This window comes from Elgaria multicarinata, chromosome 4 (assembly GCF_023053635.1).
Source record: "Elgaria multicarinata webbii isolate HBS135686 ecotype San Diego chromosome 4, rElgMul1.1.pri, whole genome shotgun sequence".
NCBI classification, from domain to species: Eukaryota; Metazoa; Chordata; class Lepidosauria; order Squamata; family Anguidae; genus Elgaria; species Elgaria multicarinata.
Genome location: NC_086174.1, coordinates 145728721 through 145756122, shown reverse-complemented (window position 1 = coordinate 145756122; position 27402 = coordinate 145728721). Strand labels below are relative to the sequence as shown.

General features: G+C 41.6%; 1 protein-coding gene across 1 annotated transcript in view; it reads right to left on the bottom strand.

Annotated features, from left to right (window-relative positions):
• Positions 1-1941: 1941 nt before the first annotated feature.
• Positions 1942-27402, bottom strand: part of SPTLC3 (serine palmitoyltransferase long chain base subunit 3) — a 99638-nt gene continuing 74177 nt past the window's right edge. The window contains exons 8-12 of the mRNA XM_063125869.1: positions 26518-26737; positions 24872-24998; positions 9224-9359; positions 7508-7637; positions 1942-2964 (exon numbers count right to left, since the gene is read on the bottom strand). Coding sequence (XP_062981939.1) covers positions 2851-2964; positions 7508-7637; positions 9224-9359; positions 24872-24998; positions 26518-26737 — 727 coding nt within the window. The 3' untranslated portion in view covers positions 1942-2850. The remainder of the gene's footprint in view (positions 2965-7507; positions 7638-9223; positions 9360-24871; positions 24999-26517; positions 26738-27402) is intronic.

The following is a 27402-nucleotide window of genomic DNA, read 5'->3' as shown; positions in this document are numbered from 1 at the left end:
TACATGTTCACCTATGAGATGATTTCTCAATGTAGCCAGAGGCATTTGATGCGCTCATGAAGGTGGATCAAATGGTAATCAATGAACTGGAAAGCAGTAGACAGATGAGACTACTTTTCTTTTTTATGTTCACTGTGTTTGTTGTCACATGCCTGTCCACATTGTATATGGGAGCAGAGAGGCAGATGGCTCCTATAGCAGGCTTCATATAAGCACACAATGCACGTTTCCCTTGCCGCAAGCAGCTCAGAGCGGTAGCATTGCTCTGAGCCAGAGTCCTGCTTTCTTTGATCATGATCAGAGGATCTGGCTCATTCCAGCATCTGCTCGTAGTAGTGTTGAAACAACCGAAAGCAGACAAAGGAATTTCTAGTTACTGAAGAAGTACAGCAAGAGCCTGAGCACTCGGCTGGAGAGAAGGTCTATGTTGGTGTTTTGAAAGTGGGTGACAAAGACTCAGAGGGGAGAGCCTGTTTATTTAGTGAAGATAAAAGGTGCTGGTTGAATTGAAGTGTTAGTTTTATCTACATGCTCTTCCCAGATACGCCCACCATTAAACGGTATACATAAAAGTGTGGACAATATGAAAAGCACCTTTCTGTTGTATTGCAACACATACTGAAATCACTGTGCATGTTTTAGTATATTATCTTAAATAGAGCTACTTTGGGCAGTGCTGGGATGTGTGTATGCATGCAAGGTTGGGTGGGGGAGAAAGAGAAAGAAAGAGAGAGAGAGAGAGATGTGGGGAATGATTTGACTAAAGCCTAATTAAAACTTGACTCTTTCTTTTAAAGCACAACACTTTAGGCCAGAGCATGAAATTGGACACGATGGAGAGAGAGAGAGAGAGAGAGAGAGAGAGAGAGAGAGAGAGAGAGAAGCCACATCAGTGGTCAGAAATGACCACTGAAAACAGGATGTTCTATGGATCCTGTGGATTGTGGATCGTGACTCCGTCTGTTTCTTCTGTAACTCACCAAGTTCATCCATGCAAGTTTGTAAATGAAGAAGAAATAAGCCAACTTCAAAAATTAAAAACACACAAAAACATCCTTTAATCTTTATACAGTAGTTTTAGCTTAACACACAAACATGGGCTTCTTTAGTGTTTCTCAAGTTCATTTGCCAAAGTGAACAATCATACAACACTATACAACTCACTCCCCACAACTACACTTCTGAAGCAGACATTCGATATTTTGGAATGTGTCGCAGTCCATTCTTAACATTATAGCAGCATTGAATTTTATTAACTTGAACAACAAAAAGGGGACCTCATAACTAATCAGCCTTGCTTTATCCTCAAAGCTGCTTTAACAAGCAGGGGAGTCATATACTGTAATTGCTATTCCACAATTTAATTGTTCTGTTCTTAAATCTAATTTTGCAGCTGTGAGTTAAGTGGATACCACAGCTTTCAAGAACATGAAAGCAAAGTACATCTGTGCAACAGAAAGCTAACCATCTCTTGATTGGACGTGTTTACAATGCCATCAGATATTCCAGAATGGTTTGCAGCTCCCAAAAGCTACAGCAACCAGTTATTTTATTATATTATTCTTATTCTTATTATTTTAAAAGCTACACAGACTACAAGGACCTTCACTGCTGAGACAGGAGAACATCATTTCACATACAACTGAGACTGAAGACAGTGATAAGTTTCCATTAGTCATGACCCCAATCATTTGGCTGAATGGAAGTGGGACTATATCCACCTGTTTTTCTTGTCTCCCGTCCACTTTTCAGATCATTGGTCAGGTTCTTAAAACAGTTAACTTTTTTTTAATGCATAAATAAACCTCATTTGAAAATAAAAACACTATCTCCAATTGTGTTTCATATACTTCATAGAAACAGCAATATACTAGCAATATTACTAGTTTTTTTCAATTTAACAGGTAGCAGACTTATAAACAGCATATCATATTCTGCGTAACTAACAGCCAAAGTGTTCCTTTCTCATACATATGCTTGCCAAGCCTTTAAAATGGTTTAAGAATTACAGAAAAATGGGCTTGTAAATATCAACTGTATTTTCTTAACTGCAATGCTGTGTATTTTACAGACAGGAAAATGAAATGGTTATTAAGATTGCACATGGAAAACCTATAAGCCCACTTTAAGATCAAACTAGTAAAAATCAAACTCAACTTTTAATTGTAAAAGAATTCAATGCACCAACTGTGTAAGAATAAAAGCTGACATTTTTGTGACTTCCAATTTTTGCCAAATTGAATTTAAACTTTCAACAATTAAAAAAGAAACCACCAACTTGAAAAGAGGAGTTGTAGCTGCTTTTTGTTCCTCAAAATCTTTTGCCAGTAACAGTTAAATGTTGAGCAGGTCCTGAATGACCACTCCCCCCCATTTAGGTACTTGTTAATCTAGTAGTTAGGTCAAGACATGTCCACCTGCCATTTCCTTTGCCAAAATTCACATACACTGCAATGGAGATAGCTGCTCTACAAGTGAAAGCTGATTTAATAAGTACATTTTTTCTTCAATTAACATACTACATTCCAAGACACTCTTTTAAAAAGTTTATTGTAATCATAATTAAGAACTATCCAAAGCCTGCTCATTAAAAGGCCTGTAACAAAAGCTGCACAGTAGTGATTGGCTTAATGGAATAAAGTCTTTTGCGTCAAATAGTAGTATTACAACTGGTATTTCTTGGAGGGGTTGTGTAGCAATATTCCAGTCTGTTGCACACAGAATCTGTTCTGGTAAAACACACACTTCTCTTGGTTCAATTAACTGTGAAGCAAAAACTGTCCTAGGAAATTCCTATTGCTTAGGTTCCCCTTTTCCTCCCTCATAATGGTTTCTCCATGGGAGGGAAGCTTAATCTTCAAGTTCAAAGCTCATTTCATCATATAGTTCAGGACGAGATGACCTGGAGTGCCGAGAATATTTCAGCTGCAAAAAATCACCCAGTTCATCCAGAGCTTCCAGGACCTGTAATACAACAGTACTATATTAAGAAAGATATAAAGCTTCTCTCACTTCTGTTTAGCATCAAGAACAAAGAGTTACTCAAGAGTATGACTGTTTCCAGATGAGGCAGTAACTGTTGAATCATCATGGCTTGTTCACTTATATTTTACGGGGGAATCCACATGACAATGTCATCCATTTATAATCCTCCCACATTTTCCCAGTGCCGCTTCCTTCTCTTTTGTTATCTGACTTTGAGGATAGAAGAGTAATGAAATTGCCACACATGTAGATGCCCTTAATTTTAGTCTTCTGTCTTTAACAGGCATAGTTTTGACACGGGCAGCGACCAATCAGGTGATCGTTCCTAAGCACACATTCAGTATGACATTTGCAGTGGGCACCATTTTACTAATTGTTTATTGTTTTCATACATCTTTTAAGTAGCACTAAAATTTAGTCCAGCTTTAGTTAAAAAAAATTAAAATAGTGAAATATAACTTAAAAGTAAGTGTTATCAGCATTAAGGTGTTACAGCATCATGGTGGTATAGCACTACATTAACATGATGCTAAATTTTATTTTAAAAATCATTAAAAAAAAAACCCTTTCCGGTCACTGCTATTAATTACCTTGCTAAAATGGAAGTGCTTGGAAAAGGTTTTCTTTTTTAAAAAAGAAATAAAATAAAGCACAGTAGGGATATAGCACCATAACACTTACATTTATGTAGTGTTTCACTATCTAGATATTTTTTAAAAAGAAAATGTAGCTGGAAAAGTGTTTTGGTACTACTTAAAAGAAATATATAAAAAAGTGTGTAGTGAATGTGTGCTGAGATGTGATAGCTACAGCTGCCAAACGTCAAAATCACACCCCTCAAAAAGACAGAACGATAGAGCTAAGGGCACCGGTGTGGATGGAACATATCCCAATGTACACACAGAAAGAACATAATATCCCCTGATAGTGTGGAAACACAACTGCAGTTCTACTTGTAGCTTACAAAAGGAGAACTACGAGCTCTCCATTTTGGAACTCCCCTGAGTTTCCACTATATATATAAAAAGAAATAAATCAAGACAACTGGACAATCCAAGTGTAATCCATAGCGCTATTCATAACAGTGTTACGAATAGAGAGGTGACAGGCTCTGGGCCTCCAAATTAGCCAGTGGCATCTTTGGGACGCCAATCAAGAGGTGAACATCAGTATTTTTCACTCCCTCCCCCCAGCCTTGGGCATGAGGGGAAAATGAACTTTTTGGTTGCTTTCCCAATAGTGGACTTTGTTTGCTTTCGAATGTTTTGTCCAAATAGTTAGCTTGGTTAACTTTTCACCAAGCATTTATCAGAAGGGACAGGCTCACATACAGCCATGCAGCTCCTCTCACTTCAGAACAGGCTTCTTCTACCAGGTCTTTATGGAATGCAAAGCAACCTGAGCTCTGCATTTGCTTGGTTTTCCCCTTCCCACCCCCATAGCTTCTTTATTTTGTAGTTGCTTCTTTTATTATTATTTTTTACTTTGTAATTCAATACTACTACAACCCAAAGCCAATGTACTTACATAACTGTATTTTCTCTGAGTGTTTTAACATACACATACGTATCTTTTTTACAACTGGCTTTATCCTAACTTTTAAAATTGCTCTCCTGCTGGTGTGTGATAGCATTTGCCTAAACACCATTAGAAACACCACCACCACCACCACTATGGATCCAGCCCTGTCCCAAAGCAGGATGCTTTCCACATCTTAATGACAAAAGCAGCCCTCATTGCCCTGAAAAAACTGAGCTGCCTAGTTAAAAGCAACCCTCCTCTCATACAAGCACTAGTATTAGCCAAGTGTATGTGAGCAGATGAGAGCATTGCTATTAATTTAAAATTTAAAATAGTAGTAGCATAAGGAACCTGAGAGCTTTTGTTATGAAGTTCCTATGGTGTTTTTTTTTTTACCTTAGTGGTGAGGAGCAACTTAGGGTATCTCTATCCACTGAAAAAATGCACTTAGTTAAATGACCTTGTAGTGCACTACATTCCTTTATTTGCATTATTTGCAAATATATAATTGCAGAACATCTGCATTTATCTTACTAAGTGCATTGGGTCTAAGGTCACCGAATACCTCTTTATTTCAAGAACTAGTGGAAGCATAACCAAATCAGGACAGTAAAGATATTGGTTTATAGGATAGCACCGTTTCCTTTTCCCCTTGTTTGTTTAGTTTTTATCCAAAGGGAAGATTGATTAGAAACCATGAAGTAGACCTTCTTTTATGGATGCTACAGTGTTATTAGTCCATCAGAATTGGACTGAAACAGGCAAGCTTCACTGCACTGACCAGTGCCTGCTCCAGGTTTTGGAGGGCCCTTGGGCAAGACACCCTCAATGGGCCCCCTGTCAACTCCTTGTCCTTTTATCATTGCTACAACTTGCAGAGAGCCAGAGAGCAAATAGATAGTCACAACTACTCCTACTCCTTCTCACCACCATCGTTGTCTGAGTCAAAGCAAGAGGCAGATGAACAAGCAGGTTGCAATGATGAAGAAGAGGGAGGAACAACAGCAGGGGGCTATTGTCATTGGTCCCCTGGTGGGGTGTGGGCCCTCAGCAGGTAGCCAACCATGCCTGCCTTTGACGCCAGCTATGGAATAAGCATTTCCTGTCTTAACCCCACATGGCTTTGGCCTATGGCACTGTACCACATTCCATTACTCCTGAAGTCTGCAATGAACCTGTTGTAGTATGGGAAGTGAACAAGACTTCAAAATGTGTGGCTGACAGTTTTGCATGGAGCAGAGGATGGAGTGTCAGGGCCATACAATCACACCAAGGCCCAATTTGTACAAAAAGGGAAAAATCAGAGATAACTCTTCCCTCCACATTTCAATTTGAATATAACCCAAACTTAGCAGGATCAGTGTGGTACACTGACAAGAGCTAGATTAATTATGCTCTGGTTTGGTTTCAGAATCAAAAGCCTAGAGTTAGGAAAACATCACCACAGAGCCAGGATTTAGAGCTACATGTACAAGCCGGAACAAACCTGAGCAAAACCTCAGGCTTGCATCCTCCCTCCATCCATAAGGCCAGGAGGAAGACCCTTGCCAAGTTGTTTCGCTTTACACAAAAGCTGGCCTGTCGTTTTGTTCAAACCTGAGAATGTGGCTTAAAACAAACTCTGGTTAAAAACCCCATCAAAACAATCCAGAGTTTGAAATTAGCTTGTTTTGAAACCGAAGAGTTTACTGTAAACCACAATCTTAGGTCCGAATGTACGGAGAAGCCAGCTTTTGGGTAAAGTGAAACAAAACTGGCCACAAAGGAGGAGAGAGGAGTGAGAGAGCATGTGAATGCGACGCTTTGCTCAGGGTTGTTTTAATGCATGTATCTACCACTAAATCCTGATTTAACATTACATTCAAACCAGGGCATTATTTTACAGGGGGCATTTTCCAACAGGGTTGTTGCGCTTATGCAACTGATGTAACACTAGTGTAAGCATAAGCTGGCAAGACTGGTTTCCCTGGAATAACCTTCACATCAGCTTATCCTATTGCCATTATGCTAGAATTCACTTCTGCTGCATTGATTTCATAACTGTTGTAGCCCCATTGGATGCCGTCCAAAGTTTGCCTTCTGTCTGCCCGCACACGGCCAAGCCATGGAATCTCAACAGTGCATTTTTAAGACTTCATGATCTTACACATGCTAATCCAATTAAATTTTATTTCGTTTCCCAAACTGACTGGGTATGAAGACCATAGTCCTTTAACCATGCTTTTATGGGTGAAACTATTTGTCTATATACAACAAACTCCTAACTGTGTTTGCTAATAATGGGCCTGTTCAGACGACACTTTAGGCTCTATGGTTAGCGTAACTGTGGTTCTCTGGGATTAGCACTAACCACAAGCTGTGCTGTCGCACACAACTTTAAGCCACGGTTAGAGCCGCTAACTCTGTTGCAGATGATCTGATTGTGGTTAGTGAGTGAGCAGGGTTTAGCAAAGCACACATTAAACCCTGCAGAGCCTTAATCAGCAGGGTTCAAAGAGTCTTCTGAAGAGCCCAGTATAGAAGACATGATAATAGAGAATCTGGATTTGCAATTTATTTTCACCTCAATGGGGGCGGGGGGGAGATAGCTTTCCAGTGCCAACTATCAGCAAAGGAAGTTTTTCCAAATCTGTAAAGCATATTTCAGTCATTTTTAATCCCACACTCATTCTCTTCATATACAATACATATATCCCTTTCTTTCCACTTTATCACTGAAGGTGTTCCATAAAACTCAAACACTTACATACGACTAAACTCACAAGCTGGTTAGGCAAGCTTTTTACATGCTCTGAATCACTTCTTTGCAGCAGTATGTTCTGTTGATTCTAACAGTGAACTGAATATTTACTTTTTAAAAATCAAAGCTTCCACAATCAAATGGTGATGATTAAACAAGGCAGACAGTAAAGAGGATATGGAGCAGAGAAACATGATGGGGCTTCTCCCAAACCCTTTCAACACATGCAGTTCATTTTGCAAAGCCATCTGTTGTGCTTACCGTATCTAACATCTCCCGTGTATGAGCAGCTGACACACAAAACCGAGCCCTGGATTCTGTGATCGGAGTTGCTGGGAAGCCAACTACAACCACCCCAATGCTTTTGGCTAACATGCGTCTTGAAAATGCCCTGGGTAAGGAAATGAGTGAAACAAAAGGTTATTTCCTTCAAACTGCAAGAAAGAGAAGGGAAGTCTTAGTGTGCAGAGTGACTTCTAAACAATGCAAAGATGTTGTAAAATGCTACTTATATGGGGAGGGGAGGGGGAAGTGTTACTTCTCTAAGAAATGCATCAACAAGGAGCTGCTGTCTATATTCCCAGGCATTTAATGGCATATGATGGGTTGATGGGCATCAGTTATTTATGGTTGTTAGTGATCTTTCAGTTGTTCAGAAATCTTTAATAACACCTAGAAGAACAACAGACTAATTCATGGAGGATAAGGCTATGAATGGCTACTAGAATGAAAGCTATGTGCTACTTCTGGGGTCAGAGGCAATATTCCTCCGTATATCAGTTTCTCATGTCCTGCTTGTGGGCTTTCCATGAGCAACTGACTGGCCACTGTGTGAACAGAATGCTGGACTAGACAGGTCCTTTGTCTAAACCAGTATGGCTCTTCTTATGCTGTCATGACTGACTTTAAATTGTTTTATAGATGTCTTTCTCCCCTCTTTCTCTCTAGAAAAGGAGCACAGAACCAATGTTAGCCAAAGGGCTGACTTCTTTCCGACAAAGTCTTGGAAGCTGCATGCTAGTGGTGGGATAGGCCAAAGGCAAAAAAGAATGGGCCCAAAGTGCCCCCAATACCAGCATAGTTTAATTTAAAATTCTTACTGCCAGGAATTAAATCTTAGGAGAGGCATTTCAACCTTTTGGAATGGTGAAAAACTGTATAGATGCCAGGAAAACACTAAATGATCAGTGGTTGTGGAGCCAGGGAAAGTTTGTGTGGCCTTCTAGGAATCCTGGAGGGCTGGATTTGGCCCTTGGCCTGACTCTAGGGTGACCAGATGCAAAACGAGGGAGTTTTGCTGGTAGTTTGTCAGGCAGAGATAGAATCAGAGTTGAAAGGTACCTCAAATGTAATTAATTTTTAAATTATTTTTAGGCCGCATTTAATGTTGTCTTAAATCGAATCCAACCCCCTGCCAATGCAGGATATCCATTAATATAGCATTTCCTATGCAATGATTAAAAAGTAAAGGTGCTCTGTTCTGCCTTTGCTTCTGGTCACCCTTCCTCTCTCCCTACACATTTTTCACAGACACTTATTTTTTCTGTTTCCAAGAAAAACTACAACCCTAAACAGCAACAAAAATGGTGTGACCCACCTTAGCTCAGGGTGTAGCTTACTCCTGTCCAACCAGTTGAAGACCAATGCTATTTTTTTATCTTTAGATAAGTACGGTATTATGTAAAAAGGACAATGCACCAAATGAATTGAGAACACATAGAAATGTAGGAAGCTGCCTTATATTGAGTCAGATGACTGGCCTGTCTAACCCAGTATTGTCAACACTGAGTGGCAGCAGCTCTCCAGCATTTCAGGCAGGAGTTTTTCCAGCCCTACCTGGAAATGCCAGGGATTGAACCTGGGACCTTCTGCATGCAAAACATGTTCTCTACCACTGAGCCACAGCCCCTCCTGTGAGATTTGGGTTGAAATTGTGAAAACTTTGCATAGCTTCCTGGACAGTAAGAATTAACTTACCCAATTTTACCAGGTATGTAAAGGAGCAAAGGGACAACAGGAGAATCCTCATTGCCATAAATAATGAAGCCTAGTTCATGCAATCTTCTCCTGAAGTACCTTGTGTTTTCTGCTAGCTGGCGGACTCTCTGAAGTCCTGAAATAAAGAACCATGAAATCAGTGAGTGCATGAAGTCAACATACATGCTACCAGAGGACAACCCCCACCCCCACCCTCAGGGGTAGGCAACATTAGCCACGGTAGCTGGGGCTGATGGGAGTTGGAGCCCAAAACATCTGGAAAGTTGCTTACCCCTCATCTAGAGCTTCGGCTATTGGGTGGAATAGAAATGTAATAAGATAAATAAATAATAAATAGATCTTCATATTGCAGACTGACCAGCAAACAACACTGTTGCTGAGTCTACTACAAAGCTAAGTTCTCTAATATATAATGTAAACATGAAAGGTAAACACTGGAGTAATGTTACTACAGGGAGGAGAAGGAGCAGGGTGGTGTGGGTAGTTTAGTGCCCTTCTCCCCAAGGTGTCTTGCAGCGTTGAGAACAAACCCTCCCCTCCACCTCGCTTTACATTTGAATAGGTGGGACATGTGAATGACAGCCTCATCACACTGTGCACTTCCCTCCTCTCTTTTCAAGTAGAATAGTAATTGCTCCTCAATTGCATTAAAAAGGACACAGTGGAATTATTTTCAGTGAAATTAGCAGAGAGAATCGTAAACTACCATGACTGACTACTATATGGTCATTCTATGTTGCTTAATATAGTAAACTCAATTAGCCAATTTTGTTCTGACACACAACCCTGTTGGAATCCTGGAACGGATCCTGGTTATGTTTCCATTGATTTGCTAATTGCTGAGGAGCTGGAAGAAACAGAAGACTCAGCAGAAAACTTAAAGGTCAACTTTGCACCTGGACATTGATGTCATAATTGAATAATTGGTAAACTGATTGTTTTCAATTAAGGGTTGCAAGAAGTTGCATCATTGTACAGGTAGTCTATAAAAGTAAATGTATTTCCATGTACATGTATCACTCAGAATATATCACTCAGATGTATCAGAGCTGTATTTACTGACCGTGTGTAAGTATTTGTTATCTGTGATTGCCATAACTAAATTATATTTTTATATGCCAGTAAAAGTTTGTTTAAACCAATTCAAATCTCAGTCGTAATTAGTGTCTTTGCTGACTTGGCTGGAAACCGCTGTAATACTCTGCTACAAAGTGATTGGCCAGAAGCCTAGTCTGTGCAATAACTAATGAGGTTGGAAAATCTCCCATAAACCTCAATCATAAAACCTCAACAAACCCCACCCAAATTCCATTCAACATGGGTTTAAAGAGATCTTTTCAAGACAAATTTGGATATCCAGAACTATTTTCTGGATCAAGGACACGCAAATCCTCACTGTCCATGCCTGGAACTCCTACTAAGTAAAAAAAATATATGATTTTGTACACAGGTTTACGAAAGAAAGAAAGAAAGAAAGAAAGAAAGAAAGAAAGAAAGAAATGCTGATCTTACCATCATGGATTCATTAAAATCCTATCCTTTTGGAATGCTAGACAGGAGCTTGAAAGCAAAGGGGCAGCTACGTTTCATTTACTTCAGTATACTCTGCAATGCTCAGTCTAGAGCAACCTTCCTGAGGTGCCCCCCAGATGTTTTGGACTACATGTCCCAGCATGTAGCCATGCTGGCTAATGTTGGGTGATGTTGGCCATGCTGGCTGATGTTGATGGGAATTCAAAACCTCTGGAGGGCACCAGAGTGGAGAAGGCTGCTCAGAGAGCTAACATGACCTGAGTGCTGGTTCTGATGTCGCATTTCTGCAACTTGCATCTTCTAGGTCAGGACCGCACAACACGCAGTCCTCCCCAGGAATTTACAGCCCTCACAAGAGCACTCCGATCTCGAGAACCACTGCCAAATATCCCACCATTTGCACTCTCCACTCCTTCCCCCAGAGAGACTCAGGTGGATCACTCTTTTCCTGCTGCTGCTAGTGGTGAGGAAAGAGCAGTCTGTATCAGGATTGCTGGGGTGTGCATAGAGAGAAGGCTTTCTATTCCCTCCCCTAGAAATCCTCATACTGATTGATGATGTATGTGCGCACATGGGTAGGCCCGTCCCAGTTTCATGTAGCACACTATTGTTCTACATGCAAGTAAGCAACTGATGAAATAAGTGCTAGGAGGTACAAAGCCAATGAAGGGAACCAGAGTGTTGGACTTGCTAGAGAGACCTAAATACAAAGACCGGGCTCCTGCACAACCTAATCTACCTCATAGGTTTATTGTGAAAACAAAAACATGATAATCCCATGTGTGCTGCCCTGAACTCTTTGGAAAATGGGCAGGATAAAATGTGACAGATAAGAAAAGGTTGCAAGTCTAATCCACAAAAGCTAAAGAGTTCCTAAAATCAGCCAAAGCAAGATTGAGATATGGAAAGAAAGAAGATTCCACTGTTGACTTGTCCTGTGTTTTCAAAGCTTTTAAGTCTCTTATAAAAGGTAAAGCTATTCCTGAAAGTCCAACTTTCTTTCTCCACTATAAGTTTTGCTAATGCAAAGGATATTGATGCAATAATATATAAAGATAGGATGGCCTGTTCGACAGTTCACTGACAGCCAGGTAAGCCCTCTTTATATTAAGATAGGTTGGTACATGTGTCATCATGTACATTTCTGATAGGAGGCTGGGGCCAGCCTCACATGCACCCAGCAAAGCAGAACTGCCCTAACATTGTACCACATCAGGGCAGGGGAACTGCTGGAAATGCAACTGAACTAGGACACAAGCTGGGGCCATTCAGAAGAGTTGCTTAAGGAGTGCCAGGAAGGGAATCTACAGAACAGCTCTCTTTTTGTACTAATTTTGTGGAAAGGTAATTTGTGATCTGGACCAGTATAAGTTAGGCTCTTCAGCCATAAATCAAGACGTTGCCAACTCAGGCTTTGCCACTGCATATGACAGACATCAATAAGTTAAACACAAAAATTCTAGGATCTAGGTAAACCTAAAGCGGACGGAATCCTTCCCCAATTTAAGACAGTCTGATCTTGCCTTCATTGATGGAGGTGATAACCTTGCTATCTCTTTAATCTTCCAATAACCAAGTGAGTCTAGCTGGATTACTTCTAATGTTAGTTAGTAAGAGACAGACACAAAGCACATGTTTGCAAAAGCTTGCAGGCTGCCTTTGTACATCACAAAGTAGCAGATCTTGTGGAGTCTCTGATCTTTTTAACAGCTTGACTGCACCACCATATTTCTCTTTTAGGCCACCATCACAATCATTACAGCATCTCACTCTTTCCAGAGCAGCTATCCATGGCACATCCTGCTCCACCCCACCGAGAATTATTATTATTTTACAACGTCTCTGGAGTCCTTTGTAATTAGCACTGCTCTTAGGCACCACTTCAAGCCAGACTGTTTTGCATGTCCTATATTAAAAAAAAAATCAGTAATTACCATAATTCTGAGGTTCTTCCCTTCATCCCATTTGGTTTGAGAAATGGGGCATTTCAGCTCTCTTGATTTCCAAAGACACTATGCTGGCACAAACCAGGAACTTACAGGGCTGTAAATAGATTTAACTCTTGTGTATTTCTTTCCCTTATGTTGGGCATATCCCTGATCCACAGATGCATACAGCTGATAATGATAATCTCTATGTGCATGCAGCTGCTGAAGAGATATGTTGGGTTAGAAGGACTATGTAAGGTCCCCACTCAAAATAGATGGTAAGTACTATCACAGTCAACCACTTATTAGGCAGTGGTATGCATGGAATGAAGCTAGTAAAGAGGTCCTTTGTGCGAAACTGGCTGCTGCACACAGATTGTCCTTGCTTCGTCAGAAGGGCTATCACCTTGCAGGATTTCTCTCCTTGACTCATTATTTAGGAACTTTCCATATAGTTTAAACAACTACAAATGTGCACTTGTTGCATATGCTTTGCATGCCTTTTGACAAAGCTGAACCTTGAGATGATCATAGTAGCAATTCAAACTACCGTATTTCTTCGATTGTAAGACACCATCGATTGTAAGACGCACACTAATTTCAGTACCACCAAGAGAAAAAAACTTTGATTCTAAGAAATAATAAATGCACCCGCGATTCTAAGATGCACCCCGTTTTTAGAGATGTTTATATGGGGAAAAATGTGTCTTAGAATCAAAGAAATATGGTAACACAAATTTAACAAGGCATCCCTGAGAGGCCAAAAATATGGACAATGATTTACCAGCAACTAGTACCAGAACAGGTGGTTGCCCGTTGTAAAAAAAGTGACAACTGAAGTGCATGACTTCCCACCTGGGAAATTTTCATATAGAAAAGGATAGTTAAGGAATTATCTGTGCCTTTGTTGAATTAAAAGAAAAGGACCAGAAAAGGCTGTCCGGTCAGAGAACAGTCTTTTTTCCTTTGTGCTTGCTATTCAGTTTCCATTTGACAAATCCATTGAGTTAACCATAGCTTAACCATCTCTTCAGTGGTGCTTAAACAAAAACAGCTGTGCCAGAGTAACAAAACACACAAATGCATCTCACTACAAAGCTTTCCAGTTGCTAATAAAAACAATAGTCTGGAGGTATTTCCAAAAAATATTTTTGGTATAACAGATTTCAAAAGAACAAGGAACAAGCAGTTGGGGATGGTGCATCTTTGAATAGCGTACAGGAAACATACGAGACTTAGTTCATTTTTCAGTACCATTAAATATTATAAGCCTGGGACTTTTGCATTTTAATGCACCGATTAGAAAAAAAGGGTATTTCCTTAAAAGTTACCAAGAGTATCAAACCTGATTCCTATTTTCTATCAGGAGTGGCTTTAATGAAGAGACTCAATGGTTAAATGAAGCTCAAGAATGAAGGAACAAAGACACGTACTTGAATATATGATCCATTTTCCTGGCTGGGGAGAATTGCAGGGAGACAGAACACATAGGTTGTACTTTAATACACCCCTTTCTTGTTCAATTCTTTAACAAAACACTTGCAAATTAGTATGATACCAGAGGAGATTCCAAGCTTTCTAGAACTTGCAGACCACAATGAGCAATCCATGTCCATATCTGAGATTCCTATGCTAGCCCCTATGCAATACCCAAACAGAAGGTACCACATCACCAGGGATTTTCACAACATTCCTCTATATGGATTATGCCATTCATACTTTCATTTGCAGTTCCCCTAGTCTGCTTTGACAGTTGGCTATGATGGCCACACTGCAGGGATTAAAAGCATCCAACAAAAAAGCTGCCAACATTTGCCCTCGAATTAAACAAACAAGCAGAGAATGGCCTGGGGCAAAAATAGTTCCATAAATCAGAGGTGGGTAACTTGTGGACTGCAGCTCCCATCAGCCCTCATCAGCGTAGCCAATGGTGAGGGATGATGGGAGTTAAAGTTCAACAACATTGCCCACCCATGAATAAATGTTGAAGGAGTATAGGGGGAGGCAAGTGACTATCTAACCACACGAAATATTTTGATATCCCTATATCAAACAAATAACTTTTCTTCGCCCTAGAATACATCTTATCTCCAAGATTTCATGCTAAAATGAAGGTGTACTTGGGTTGGAGATATTTGCCATTGAAGCATACCTCAAGAGTGTCATTTAGGGAAGGGTAGGTTTTTCAGCTGACAAGCAAGTTATTCCTCAGGTGTACCACCTAGAGGGCTGCCCATGATGTGGTATATATAAAGAAATGATGGATGCTCTTAAAATTCTCATTGTATTTTGCACTTTTAACGTTTTAAAAAAATATTGTCCCACACTCTCAAGTGGTGAGAAGTTCTACAAGTAGCACTACCTTTGGAGAAGAGCCAGTTGGAGACTTAGGGTTGAATCCAAACTTAGACTAGACCCATTGAAATTAATGAGACTTAAGTTAGTCATGACTCTGTCCCAGTGATATTTGCTTCATTTACAAATGTAAAAGCAGAGTGTAATTGGGGTCAAAACAAGCACTATGGCAATGCAGGAGGTCCACTTTGCAGCATCAGATCCCCAGAGACATACAAGTGCATCAGCCAATTCCCATCTCTCTGCCTTTTCCTCAGTCTCCAAATTCAAAGCTGCCAACTGCTATTTCCTCTCACACATGATCTTTGATAGAGATATTTTTGTTTTCTGATAGCTATAAAGAGGATGTAGGCCTTGGAACCTTGCCATGAGCCAGGTGGCTTCGCATGCAGAGATGCATTGCAGTGGGTTCTCGCACAAGAAAGGGCTCTCAGCAGTAGCCCTCCTCCACACAGTCCCAAGTACGGAATGTCTTCCCCAGAGAGGTCCACCTCGTGCCTTCTGTAACGTGCTTTTGGTGCCATAGAAATACTTTAAAGAAATTATTCTCACAGGCTTTTAAAACTGATGTGTTTTAAGGTGTTTTTAGATCTCTACATGGTTTGTTGCTTTTTATGAATTTAGCCTTTGCTTTGTTTTAAATTGATTTGTTTAAAAAACTAAGTATGTGGATTTTTGGATTTTATGTCATTCCTTTATGCATGTTGCCCCGAGAAAAAATGCTAGAGGGTGACTAACGAATTAAAGAAAAGAAGAAAAACTCTGCCTCCCCTCCCAAGAGAAACCAAAAATGGCACCCCTGCTGGGTTTAGCAAAAGTTTCAAAGTATTGACATATGAATGTCTTAGGCTGTTTAAGACCTTAACTGAACACCATTATACCCCCCTAAATACCAAAACAATTGCAAATGAGTGAGAAAGAACTATGTATACAAAGATTCGGGTATTGTGTGCAGGAATAGTTTGTGCAATTGAGGTGGGCAAGCACTGAACACAGAAGGGAAGAGAATTGCTTCAAATGGATAACGGAAAGGGTGTAAACCATTCTTACCAAGCCTCACCACTTTCCTCTCATTTCTGATTATGTGTTTTGTGGTCAAAGACCACACACTTGCATGACTGTCTCCCCCAGCCCTATATACATGCTTTGCCGAGCTATTTTAAACACACAAGAACAGATATTATGGTGATAGGTACTTTGGAAAAACCTCAGTACTTGAACACAATTACAGACTCACAGCTCGATGTGGCTCCACGACATTGAATCAAGGTAATTCTGCAAGGGCATGACACAGAAGCAGAAATGGTTAGACTATTTTGCCTGAGCCAAGTTTTAAATGTGCAACTTTTACTAGTTCAAGCTGAAGTTGGAATACTTCGCTTGTAATTTCTTAGCTCTCTAAAGAATCTGTAGTACAGCTAATTGGAGTCAACACTTTAGATTGTTTTCATAAACTACAGAACTACCCAGACCATTTTCCATTTCTGCGATGAGCAACAAGGAATCATTCCACATCTTGCTTTTTTGAAGAGGCCCAGAGGGTGAGCAAATAGGTTTTGAGGAAGAATGGAAGATCCTGTTAATGAAAGATCCCTCTAAAGCTGCTGCAGTAAGAACAGTACACAGCAGCTAGATGGTACTATATTTTCATATTTCAAGTCTGCTTATTGCTAAACACAAATATTCTAAGTAGAAGGATAACTGGAGGTGGGGCACACCCACAGTAGTAATTCAGGAACCGCAAGATAAGGTCTCGGAATTGTCTTTGTATTCATTTGTGTTTGTATATTTAGGGAGTGCTTTATAAGAAATGCTTTGCATTAATATAGCACTCTAAAATGTTCACAGTAAGCTTTACAGCACTTCTGAAAAGTTTAATTTTAAATATTATAAATGGGAGGGGGAACTGAGAGATAGATCAGAGTAGCTAAACTAAACTAAACTAAACTAGTGAGTTCATGGAAGAGGTGAGATTTGCATTATACCAAAAATCTTAGCCAATAAGCTAAAGAAGTTTTAGAGAACCAATTCTCATCAAGGTTGTATATCTGTGATTGGACTATGTCATTTCAAATTACAGATGGGAAGGGGTTCACGTGATGGAAAGCTCCAACATACAAAAAATAAACCACCTCTTTTCATAGAAAGCTAGGGTTCTAGCCTGGCCTTCGCCTTGATATGCTTGATTTCCACATAAAGAAGTTTTTTTTCTTATAGAGGAGCTTTCTATCATGTGCAAATTGAAATGGTACAGTCCAGAGACAGGTGACAATGCCACATGAATGAGCCAAAAGCTAAAAAAGTTGAGGCTGATCCAAGGTTAGTGCGCTCAGCTGGAACTCTTTCTTTCTAAGAAGGAAAACTAACTTGCCCTACCCCATTAGTATACCTGGGTCTTAATTGCAAAAGGAAACTAAGCTAAACATTTCTCAGTTCTTCTATCAGAATGAAGACTAGTCAAATGTTGTGAAGCTCCATACATGCTTCCTTCAGCTTGAGCTCTGCCACTATCTCTGTGGGAGTAAGAACAACTTGAGTGAGCTTCTCAGCTACATCCAAATGTAGATAAAGGGAGTAGCACGTAGCTTATGCAACTTTATGCACAGTGATGCCAAGAAAGAAAGATGGCTCATCAACCAACTTCCTGCCTAAAAGCACGCTTCCACTCTGTAAACTGTCGGAAGATAAATAGAACAAATTCCAATAATTTCTTTTGTTGTCACCAATGGAGCAACTACAGTTTCCAGTTTCTCAACTGACAAGTTACATCTTATCTTCAGAGAGGATTGTTTTCCCACACAATGGCTTTGAAGCATGCAGCTGCATCCAGTTTTCATACACTATTCTAAACCAGAGTCACATACAATGACATGTAAAACCAGACGTTCTCTGAATTTATGGAAAGCAGGAACCTGTATACTGTATTTCTCTGCAAGGCTTGACAACCAGAATTCTGCTAAGACTCCAAAGTGTACGTGGAGCTTCTGCATAAGCACGCTTCTCTATTCACTTCTATGGTACAGGCAGATTACGCAAATAGGAGTTGCGCACTCTACTGAAGTGGCCTGAGAAGCGCTTCTTTACCCAAAACCTTTGATGAGCAATTCAAGGGTGGAAAAGAAACTGCTGGATCAGCTGTAGGTGTGCCAGTTGTTTATGGAGAACAGCTTCATTCTGCATAAATTTCCCTGACAGGGAGTAGCCACTCCAAGATCAGGCCATACTACCCCTACCTAATGTTTCGGCATTGCATTTAACATTTGCCCAGGGGCCTATATGTCTAGAATCCAATGCATGTAGCTCTAATCTGGATGATCTGTTCTGGCACAGCCATTGTGGGGATTGAGCCAAAGAGCGTTGGGCTGTCCACCTATTGGCTTCTATATAAATTATCATGAATGTCAGATAAAAGTGGGGCTCATGCACGGATTGAATGTGTATAGTTACATCAGAAGAGCCATGCTGGATTAAACCAAGGATCCATCTAGTCTACCAACCAGCTGCCCATCAGAAACCCACACACAGGGCTAGGTTAATTAGCATAGGGTCACTTGCAACAGAAACTTTCCAGTTCGTATTTGAAAATTTTCTGATGCACTAAAGAGATCTAATTTAGCATGTTTATTTTACTTGTATATAGTAAATAACAAAGCTACACAAAAATACCCCATGATAATCTTTGGCCCAATACACCATAAATTTTTGACCTGAAATGTTTGAGGGGAAACATTAAAGCAGGCTAAAGGCACGATCCTATGACATTCGCCCTTGATGCTTGTAAGCTTCTGAACTCGGAGGTTTGCGAGCATCTACTGCAGAGCGAGAGGAGCGGCAGAGGTGATCTTCATCTCCATTGTGTCTCCCTCTTTGCATTTTATTTAGATGAGTTTTTCACCTGCTTCGCTGGGGTGTTCTGGAAGGGGAGGGAAGGAGGCTGGAGAGGCCTTGAGATACTGGCTGTGTTCAGACGACACAATAGTCAACCATGTGTTAATAGTCAACTCTGTGGATGACTATTTAGAGGGTATTCTCCACACGACATGATTATAGTCTTCCGTGGAGTTGACTATTAACACATGGCTGAGTATTGATGATCCCTGCCCCTGCCCACCCCCTCTCTGCCCTACCCACCAAGTGGCGGTGCTAGTTCCCATGAGAATCCCCCTTTGTGCTGGGTCACCCCACTGTCAGTACCTGGCGCTGCGCTCTCCTCCTCCTGCTCTGATGGTGGGGGGACCCGGCATGAAGGGGGATTCCCATAAGAACCAGCATCACATGGGACGATCGTGGCACCCCAATGTTCCATGGGCCACACTGTGCATGTCCTATCCCAGCTGCAGGAGTGAACCACCCCCCTGCTATCTATTTGGATATGGGATCGGGGGGATGCTTGGATAGCGTGGAGTGTCTTCCTCCACTACGCCAAGCTCTCCATTTCTGGATATCGGGAAAGCATGGAGGAAGACACTTGCTATCTCCCTCTGCACCATGCCGATATCCAACAATAGATAGCGTGGTGGAGGAAGATGCTTGCCTGACGCTATCCCAATATCAACAAATGGGCTTCAGTTATTGCGGCGGAAGGGTGTATGGGTCTGCCCTGTAGCTGTAATGTCAAACTGCGGGAGAAATCCATCCGCAGTTTGACATTACAGCCACAGGACAGATCCCTATGTTCCTCCTCCCTGATATCCAAATGGATATTGGGGTGGAGGGGGGGGATTTCTCCTCGGTTTGATGTTGCAGATGTAGGAGAGATCCTTATACCCCTCTGCCCTGATCACCATTTGTGCACGTCCTGGGAAGCGCGTGGGGAGATGCAGATTGCAGCGCTCCACCCAGGGATGGCACGATCAGAGGCTCTCCACGTGCTTCCCCAGGACAAATGACACATGCCTACAGAGTCCCGCTGGGCAAGAGCAGCAGGGGTTTCTGCTGCTCTTGCCTCACAACTCTGTAGGCATGTGAAATAGTCAATGGAGACCTCCACACGACATAATAATCAATGGTTGTGCAGATAGTCAACTCTGCACACTGTTGATTATTTGCATTGGTTATTTCTGAGAAATAAACAACTGTTGTGTAGAAAATGCTCGACAGATGACACAATACTCAACGGTGGACTATTTAATCAACCGTGGACAATTGTGTTATCTGAACCCAGTCACTGTCTTATCTGGTCTCTCCAGTCCCCTCCCCTCCCTGAGAAATGCCCCCTTTATCCGCTCTCTGAGGTCATTTTTGCAAGCTCAGAAAGACAGCCAGCTCAATTTTCTCTGCATCAACTGTGAAGGGGAGGAGGCAGGGAGCACAGTTTCCTGGGCCTTAGGTCAGAGATCTGTCTCCAACATCTGAACCAGGAATCTGAAATATCTTACAGCCTCCCAGATGTTGTCTAGGGGCGATGGGATTACTCTCTTAATGTGATTTAATGTTATATTATGGAGACGTTTTATTGGAATACTTATAAAAAATTAAAGATAATAGCATGTACTTCCCTTACACTGTTCAATTTTTTTTAAAAAAGAAAGAAGTACTGAAAACTGTTGACACACTAATTAATTTTAACAACCCAAAGAACTCTGAATGATATACTGACACTCATTTGTTTGGACAGAGTTCAACTCTCTTCCACTAACATTGTTGAGGCACGTTTGATTTCAATGTCACTACTTATTAGTTACTTTTCACACTGAGACATAAGTATTTCAATGATACATATGTATTCTCCCACATACTTTCTAGAGATAAACACCTGAAAAACATTAATTACAAAGTTGAAACTGTCAATCTTGTCTAATACATTTATTTTTATTAAAGAATTTACGAAAAAAGAAATTTTCTGTGGCAAAATTAAGCACTGGAGTATTTTTAATTTTCGAAAGTTTTTCGTCCTATGCCAATGGATCAGATTTACAATGGGAAGCTTATTTTTTAAAAAATGCACTGACACAACTGAAGCGCCTCCTGTGTCAGTGATAACTGCACATTTACTGTTCAGTGAAAGGAAGATTAAATACACACACCTTATTTAGCTTAATGTGTTAATTTGTTTTATTGTTTTAATTGTTTTAAACAGATTAATGTTTTAATGTTCTTAATGTTTTATGATGTTGTAATGGCCATTGGCTGCAAACAGTAAAAATGATTCTGATTGCTGTTGGATAATAGGAATAACTTTGCATGCTTCCAGACGCTAAGGGGCGATAAAGAATGTCCTATAGCTTGGTCTGTTCTCATTTCCTATTTCCTTCCCTTCCTCCTTCCCCTGCCTCTATGACAAGAAGTGCCAGACAGCATCTCTGAGGAAAACAAGTAACCAAATCTCATGCCTTTGCTCACTTACATTCACATACCCAGCATTAGGAAATGCTTGTAGTTAACCAGCGTTACATAGCCTTCTCTGACGATGTGTATAACAGCACCAATAAAGTAAATGATTTCAACTTCTTTTATACTGGCTCTAGACTGTGTTTATTGTCTCCAGTACTAAAAGCTTGTGTTGTCACGCTTTCTCTATTTAAAGCAACTCTGCTGTAAATCTCACCAGACTTTCCAATGATAGCAATACAAAGATCCTGAAAAATCCAAATGATCTTTTATTTTTATAGAAACCTCATAAGGGTTCTAATCAACCGTGGGAAGAGCTTGATAAGGAAGAAATGATCTAGCCTAACCTTTTCGCCAAAAGATTTGTTTTTGCATAGAAATCTTTTTTCTTCCCATGAGGGAGTATCCCCTCATGTTGGCTCTGACCTCCAGCCTGAGTGGTAAAGTCTAGGCAAAAGTTTATCACTTTACTAAGAACTAGGTCTTTGCTACTATGCTATATCAGGTGTAACTGGTAAACAAGGCAATTTTTAACAATCTGTTGAAATTTGAATAGCAGGGCGAGAGTCACCGGCATATTCTGTAGCTTCTGAAATTCTTGACAATCAACTGAATGTCGATTCCCGTAGACCGTCAGGATATACATTCCCACCCACACAGTAGTTTGAATTAGAGTCACTGCAATGTATGTTTTTCTGCTAGGCTCTTGCATTGCAACAATCCTTGAGACTTTGCAGTAATCAAACACAGGTTCTGAGAATTGCGATCTATCTATCTATCTATCTATCTCTATCTATCTATGCATCCATCCATCCACACACACACATGACTGCATGTCAAAAAAAAGATAAGGTGCTTTTGGAGGACATTGATGAAACACAGCCCAGAGAAAGCCTCTTATAATTTATTTCTTAAAGCCCGAGAGAATGCTAGGATTTTGAAAAGTGCAGTATACTATTGCCCTCCATTGGCAAGAACATAAATCTAATTTTACAATTCGTATTGCAAGTTCTTATTTATCCTTACAGTATAAACTTGTATTCTTTGGCACCACTTCAGAAACTGTGGGCCTTGCTAGATGAGGCCTTAGTGTGCTTTGAGAGCCGGTTTCCCTGCTGTGCGTCCACATGACGCACAGGGGAATCCGGCCCCAGTCCGCACTGAGGCCTCCTCTAACGCGCCATAAGCGAAGTCGCTTATGGCACGCCTTTTTCGCAGCCCCAGCCTGCGGCCGGGGCTACGGAACATCTAGAGACTTCCGTGGCTTTTTGCGGCTACTCGCTCGCGAGTAGCCGCAAAAAGCCACGGACTGGGCACAGCGCTCAGCGCTGTGCCCATCGGGCCAGGGGGAGGTGATCTCGGGGGCGACACGGGAGAGGGGGAGGGAGAGCTGGCACAACGCGATGAGGGGAGGGAGCTGGCACAACGCAACGAGGGAGGAGAGCTGGCACAACACGACGAGGGGAGGGAGAGCTGGCACAACGCGACGAGGGGAGGGAGAGCTGGCACAACGCAACGAGGGGGGAGAGCTGGCACAATGCAACGAGGGGAGGGAGAGCTGGCACAACGCAACGAGGGGAGGGAGAGCTGGCACAACGCGACGAGGGGAGGGAGAGCTGGCACAACGCGACGAGGGGAGGGAGAGCTGGCACAACGCGACGAGGGGAGGGAGAGCTGGCACAACACGACGAGGGGGGAGAGCTGGCACAACGCAACGAGGGAGGAGAGCTGGCACAACACGACGAGGGGAGGGAGAGCTGGCACAACGCGATGAGGGGAGGGAGAGCTGGCACAACGCAACGAGGGGGGAGAGCTGGCACAATGCAACGAGGGGAGGGAGAGCTGGCACAACGCAACGAGGGAGGGAGAGCTGGCACAACGCGACGAGGGGAGGGAGAGCTGGCACAACGCGACGAGGGGAGGGAGAGCTGGCACAACGCGACGAGGGGAGGGAGAGCTGGCACAACGCAACGAGGGGGGAGAGCTGGCACAACGCAACGAGGGGAGGGAGAGCTGGCACAACGCAACGAGGGGAGGGAGAGCTGGCACAATGCGACGAGGGGAGGGAGAGCTGGCACAACGCGACGAGGGGAGGGAGAGCTGGCACAACGCGACAGGGGGAGGGGGAGGGAGGGCGGGGAAAGAGGGGGCAGGGGCTTAATTTTTTTAAAAACCACTTACCTTGTCCGCAGTCTTTGGGGCGCACGGTGCCCCTTTAAAACAAAACAAAACAAAATGGCCTACGCTGCAGGGCTTCCGTCGTCCCTACGCGTCGGCCGTCTAGGAGGCCTCGCGGCGCGCGTTAAAGTTAGCGCGCCATCGCCCCGCCTCCAGGCCGGCTCAGCCGGCCTGGTCTATCAAGGTCCTGTATAACAATTCTACACATTCCAAATATTGCATTAAAGTACTAGGCCCTGTAAACCAATACTGAAGATTGACGCCTGGTTCACAATACGCTGGTTTGTGTCTGCCACTGGGAACCTGATATGAAATGTATGGGCACTTCTTGACACATTTTTATGAAGGTCTATCAAACATGGTGTTGGCTAATTTTAACCATGCCAGAGAAAACCTTCATTTCCTGACATGGAAGATTTTGACCCAAACAACACAAGTGCCACTTCACACAACCAACTAGACATGCAGTACCCAACAATATTCTATGTCCCAGTTGCACTTTCCTCATCTAAGACAGGAAACAAACCCAAAATTATGCGAAAAAATCACATTAATGGGAATATAAACGTGATATTTAAATTTTCATCACTTGGGTTTTCTGGCCACAGATTTTTGTCTACACTTGTAATCTTGGCTATTTTTGGTTAACATTATGTAGAACTTTGTGTGAAATACTTCAGAGACTGCTTCATTCAGATTAACATTTATATCATACAGTGAAATCATTATGACCCTTACAATTTTTTTTTTAAAAAACCCCAACAACATTGCTTAGTTTGGAAGCAATAATCCAAGCTTTGTAAACTGGAAATATGTGTTGGACCTGGGTGCTCCTCACTCACCCCTCTCCTAGTGCACCAGTTTCAATCCTACTTAGAGTAAAGCAGTTTCCTATTACATCAGAAGACAAGAAACTATAGCTTAATATCATTTCACTAACCAAGGTCTGGGAAGGGGAGGGGTGAAGGAGGTGGGTCCAATGATTGTTTCCTGTCTTCATAAACCATGGTTTATCAAGCCAGGATCATTCTACCTGAAATGGCCCAATGACATTCTCTGAGCAAGGTCTGCCTGCAGATATATGTGGGCCAGGGAGTGGGTCCCCAAAATGGAAGGTTTTTTGTTTTGCTCATATTTGGACTACAAATGATCAGTTGCATTAATTCACGAAAGCAAAGTTCTAAAGATGATCCGTTACGACTACCATTACCATAGTATTTTGACAATCCTCGTCATACTCTCCCCATCCCCTTACATCCCAAAGCTATAAACTAAAATCTTCAGAGTTGGTGAAATACCCTACCTTGTGTGGTTCCATCTAGTCCCATGACACATTTCATTGCTCGTATTATTTGTTCTGTTACAGGAGGACACATAGATGTGGCATACGTCGCACTATGGGAGTGAACTCGTAAGTAGTCCACAAGCTCCTTAAATAAAAAAGAGAGAAAATACAGTGTGATTATCAAAAAGCCCTCCTCTTTCTACTGGAATAGAAGTTTGTAGATGATAAGAGTTATCTGATCAAAAATTGGCTGCATACCCACTCAACACAAAAATTCAGAACTGCAGGACATATAACAATTATACAGCAACAGCCAAAATGGTCAGGATAGAGAAAAATACATTTCCAAGTTGTCTGTGAAGACAGACGTGAACAGAAAGGCACCTAAGGATGCAATTTTGGTGTTGGATCATTACCTCACCCATTGATCATATACCCCCAACCCTTCCATCCATCTTGTATTCAGAACGATTTTGCCATTATATGGGTACATAGTTGGTTAAAAATCAACCTTTTTCATCTATCCTTTGGTTTTTAAAGGCACATTTGCACCATTTTTTTCTGTCTCATTTTATGGATTCAGTTTTCTATCCTATTGGTAGCCCTTTAAAGGACTTTCTCCTTCAAAAACTGTTTTTTATCTTGGGCCTTCAAGATTTGAAGTGGGTATAAAAAATTCAATAAATGTATCTATCCAACTGGCTACATGCTTTTTCAATACAGTGTGATATCCAGTAAAGTATTTATGTTAAGGCGGGAGATAAATATTATACTAAATATTATACTAAATATGGTGAGTTCTTCAATATATATTAAGTGATCTTAATACTAATTAATTACTTGTAGCACCTTAATTGTATTCCATGGCACCACTTCAGAAACTGTATAACAATTAAATTAATTTAATTGCCTGTCACCGAATACCTCCAACCTGGACCTTTGTCATAAAAGCCCCTGAGCACTGTATCCAGTGGTATAGTTTTGCTGAAAGAGTTCAATCAGCGGAACTCAGAAGCAATTCCTCCTTATGCACCCTTTAGAGCAGATTTCTGGATGGGCAGGGAAGCCCTCCAGGGTAGTTTTCTGGGCAGGAAGCCCTCTAGAACAGACTTCTGGGTGGCGTGGAGGGCTGCAGGGGGTGGAGAAAGGGAGAAAGTCCCATTGTACTAGTGGAGTTCTCCTAGCATAATGATGAGTAAACCCATTCTGAGCAAACTATATGGAAATCCGTAGACAGCAATAATAGCTAGCTGAATATCGGAAGCCAGGAGACATGAGGAATTTCCAAATAGCTGTATCTTTATGAAAATATGATTAGCAGTGTGCGAACAGTCTGAAATCATCTAGGAGGAGGGGAGAGCAAACTCAAAACTGTCACAATATCACATATGCAACACAGCACATTACTTGACAGAGCATCAATGCTTTGGATGCACATTGAATTAGAAATTCTTCAGGCCTACTGCAAATGTACTCCCAAGGGCTCAAAAACTGTTGCAGCATTTGAGAGCAACCAGGGTTTTCTAGGAACTAGAATGAAGATGCCTGCTTCCCGACTTCTTCTGCAACCTAGGGTGTCACTCATTTTTTTTAAAAGAAAACAAGTGCTTCCTAAGCCCATGAGTTTGTGCACAACTGGAAATGCCAACGACTGCTGCAATTACCTTTTTGCCAGCTATGTATCCTCCAGCTGCTCCGAAGCTTTTCGTAAATGTTCCCATCAATACATCAACATCATTGGGGTCCATTCCAAAGTACTCCACAACTCCCCTCCCTGTTGGGCCAACGGCACCTATGCTGTGGGCTTCGTCCAAGTAGAGATAGGCTTTGTATTTTCTCTTCAAGGCAACTATTTCTGGCAAGCGTACAATGGAGCCTTCCATGCTAGGAGAAAAACAAACAAACCAAAATCTACTGACTACCGAGCTCTCACTGATAGATGCAGCTGTAACTATTAATATATAATAATACAGGTACCATGCAATTAATTGCTCAGAAGCAGCTCTAGCCAAAGTATCACAGCAACGTTGAAAGACACTCATATTTATTTGTAACCAACAACCCACCCACCCCAAGCTCCAGAAGAGTTCCAGCTAAGTAGAAATCTGTTATTTACCAGTTCTTAGGATCTACAAGGGAGGGTTCAAACGAGAGCACTCTGCTCTCTTGGTTCAGCCATGTATGCTAAACCAGAGACATGGGAAGCCTGTAAGGAAAGCACCCATCAAATGGACATTTTTTTTTTCATAACTCTACTCCAGCTATTCACATATTTTGGTCCAATGATATGGTACACAGTGATGGAAAGGTGCAAGAACAATCAAGGATGGAGATGCTGGTTGTGTGTGTGCATGTTTGGCCAACATAAGATGCATGCCTGTCTCACTTTAAAACTGCTTCCCCCCACTTTTTTTTTTTTTTTAAAAAAAAACCTGCTATTTAAAGAGGTACAGACTGTTTTGGAAAACTACCCTGTGTTGAGAGGCAACTGGTAGAAATATATATCTGAGGCATTTCACCAAAGGAGCGTTTGTGACAAAATGGCTTAA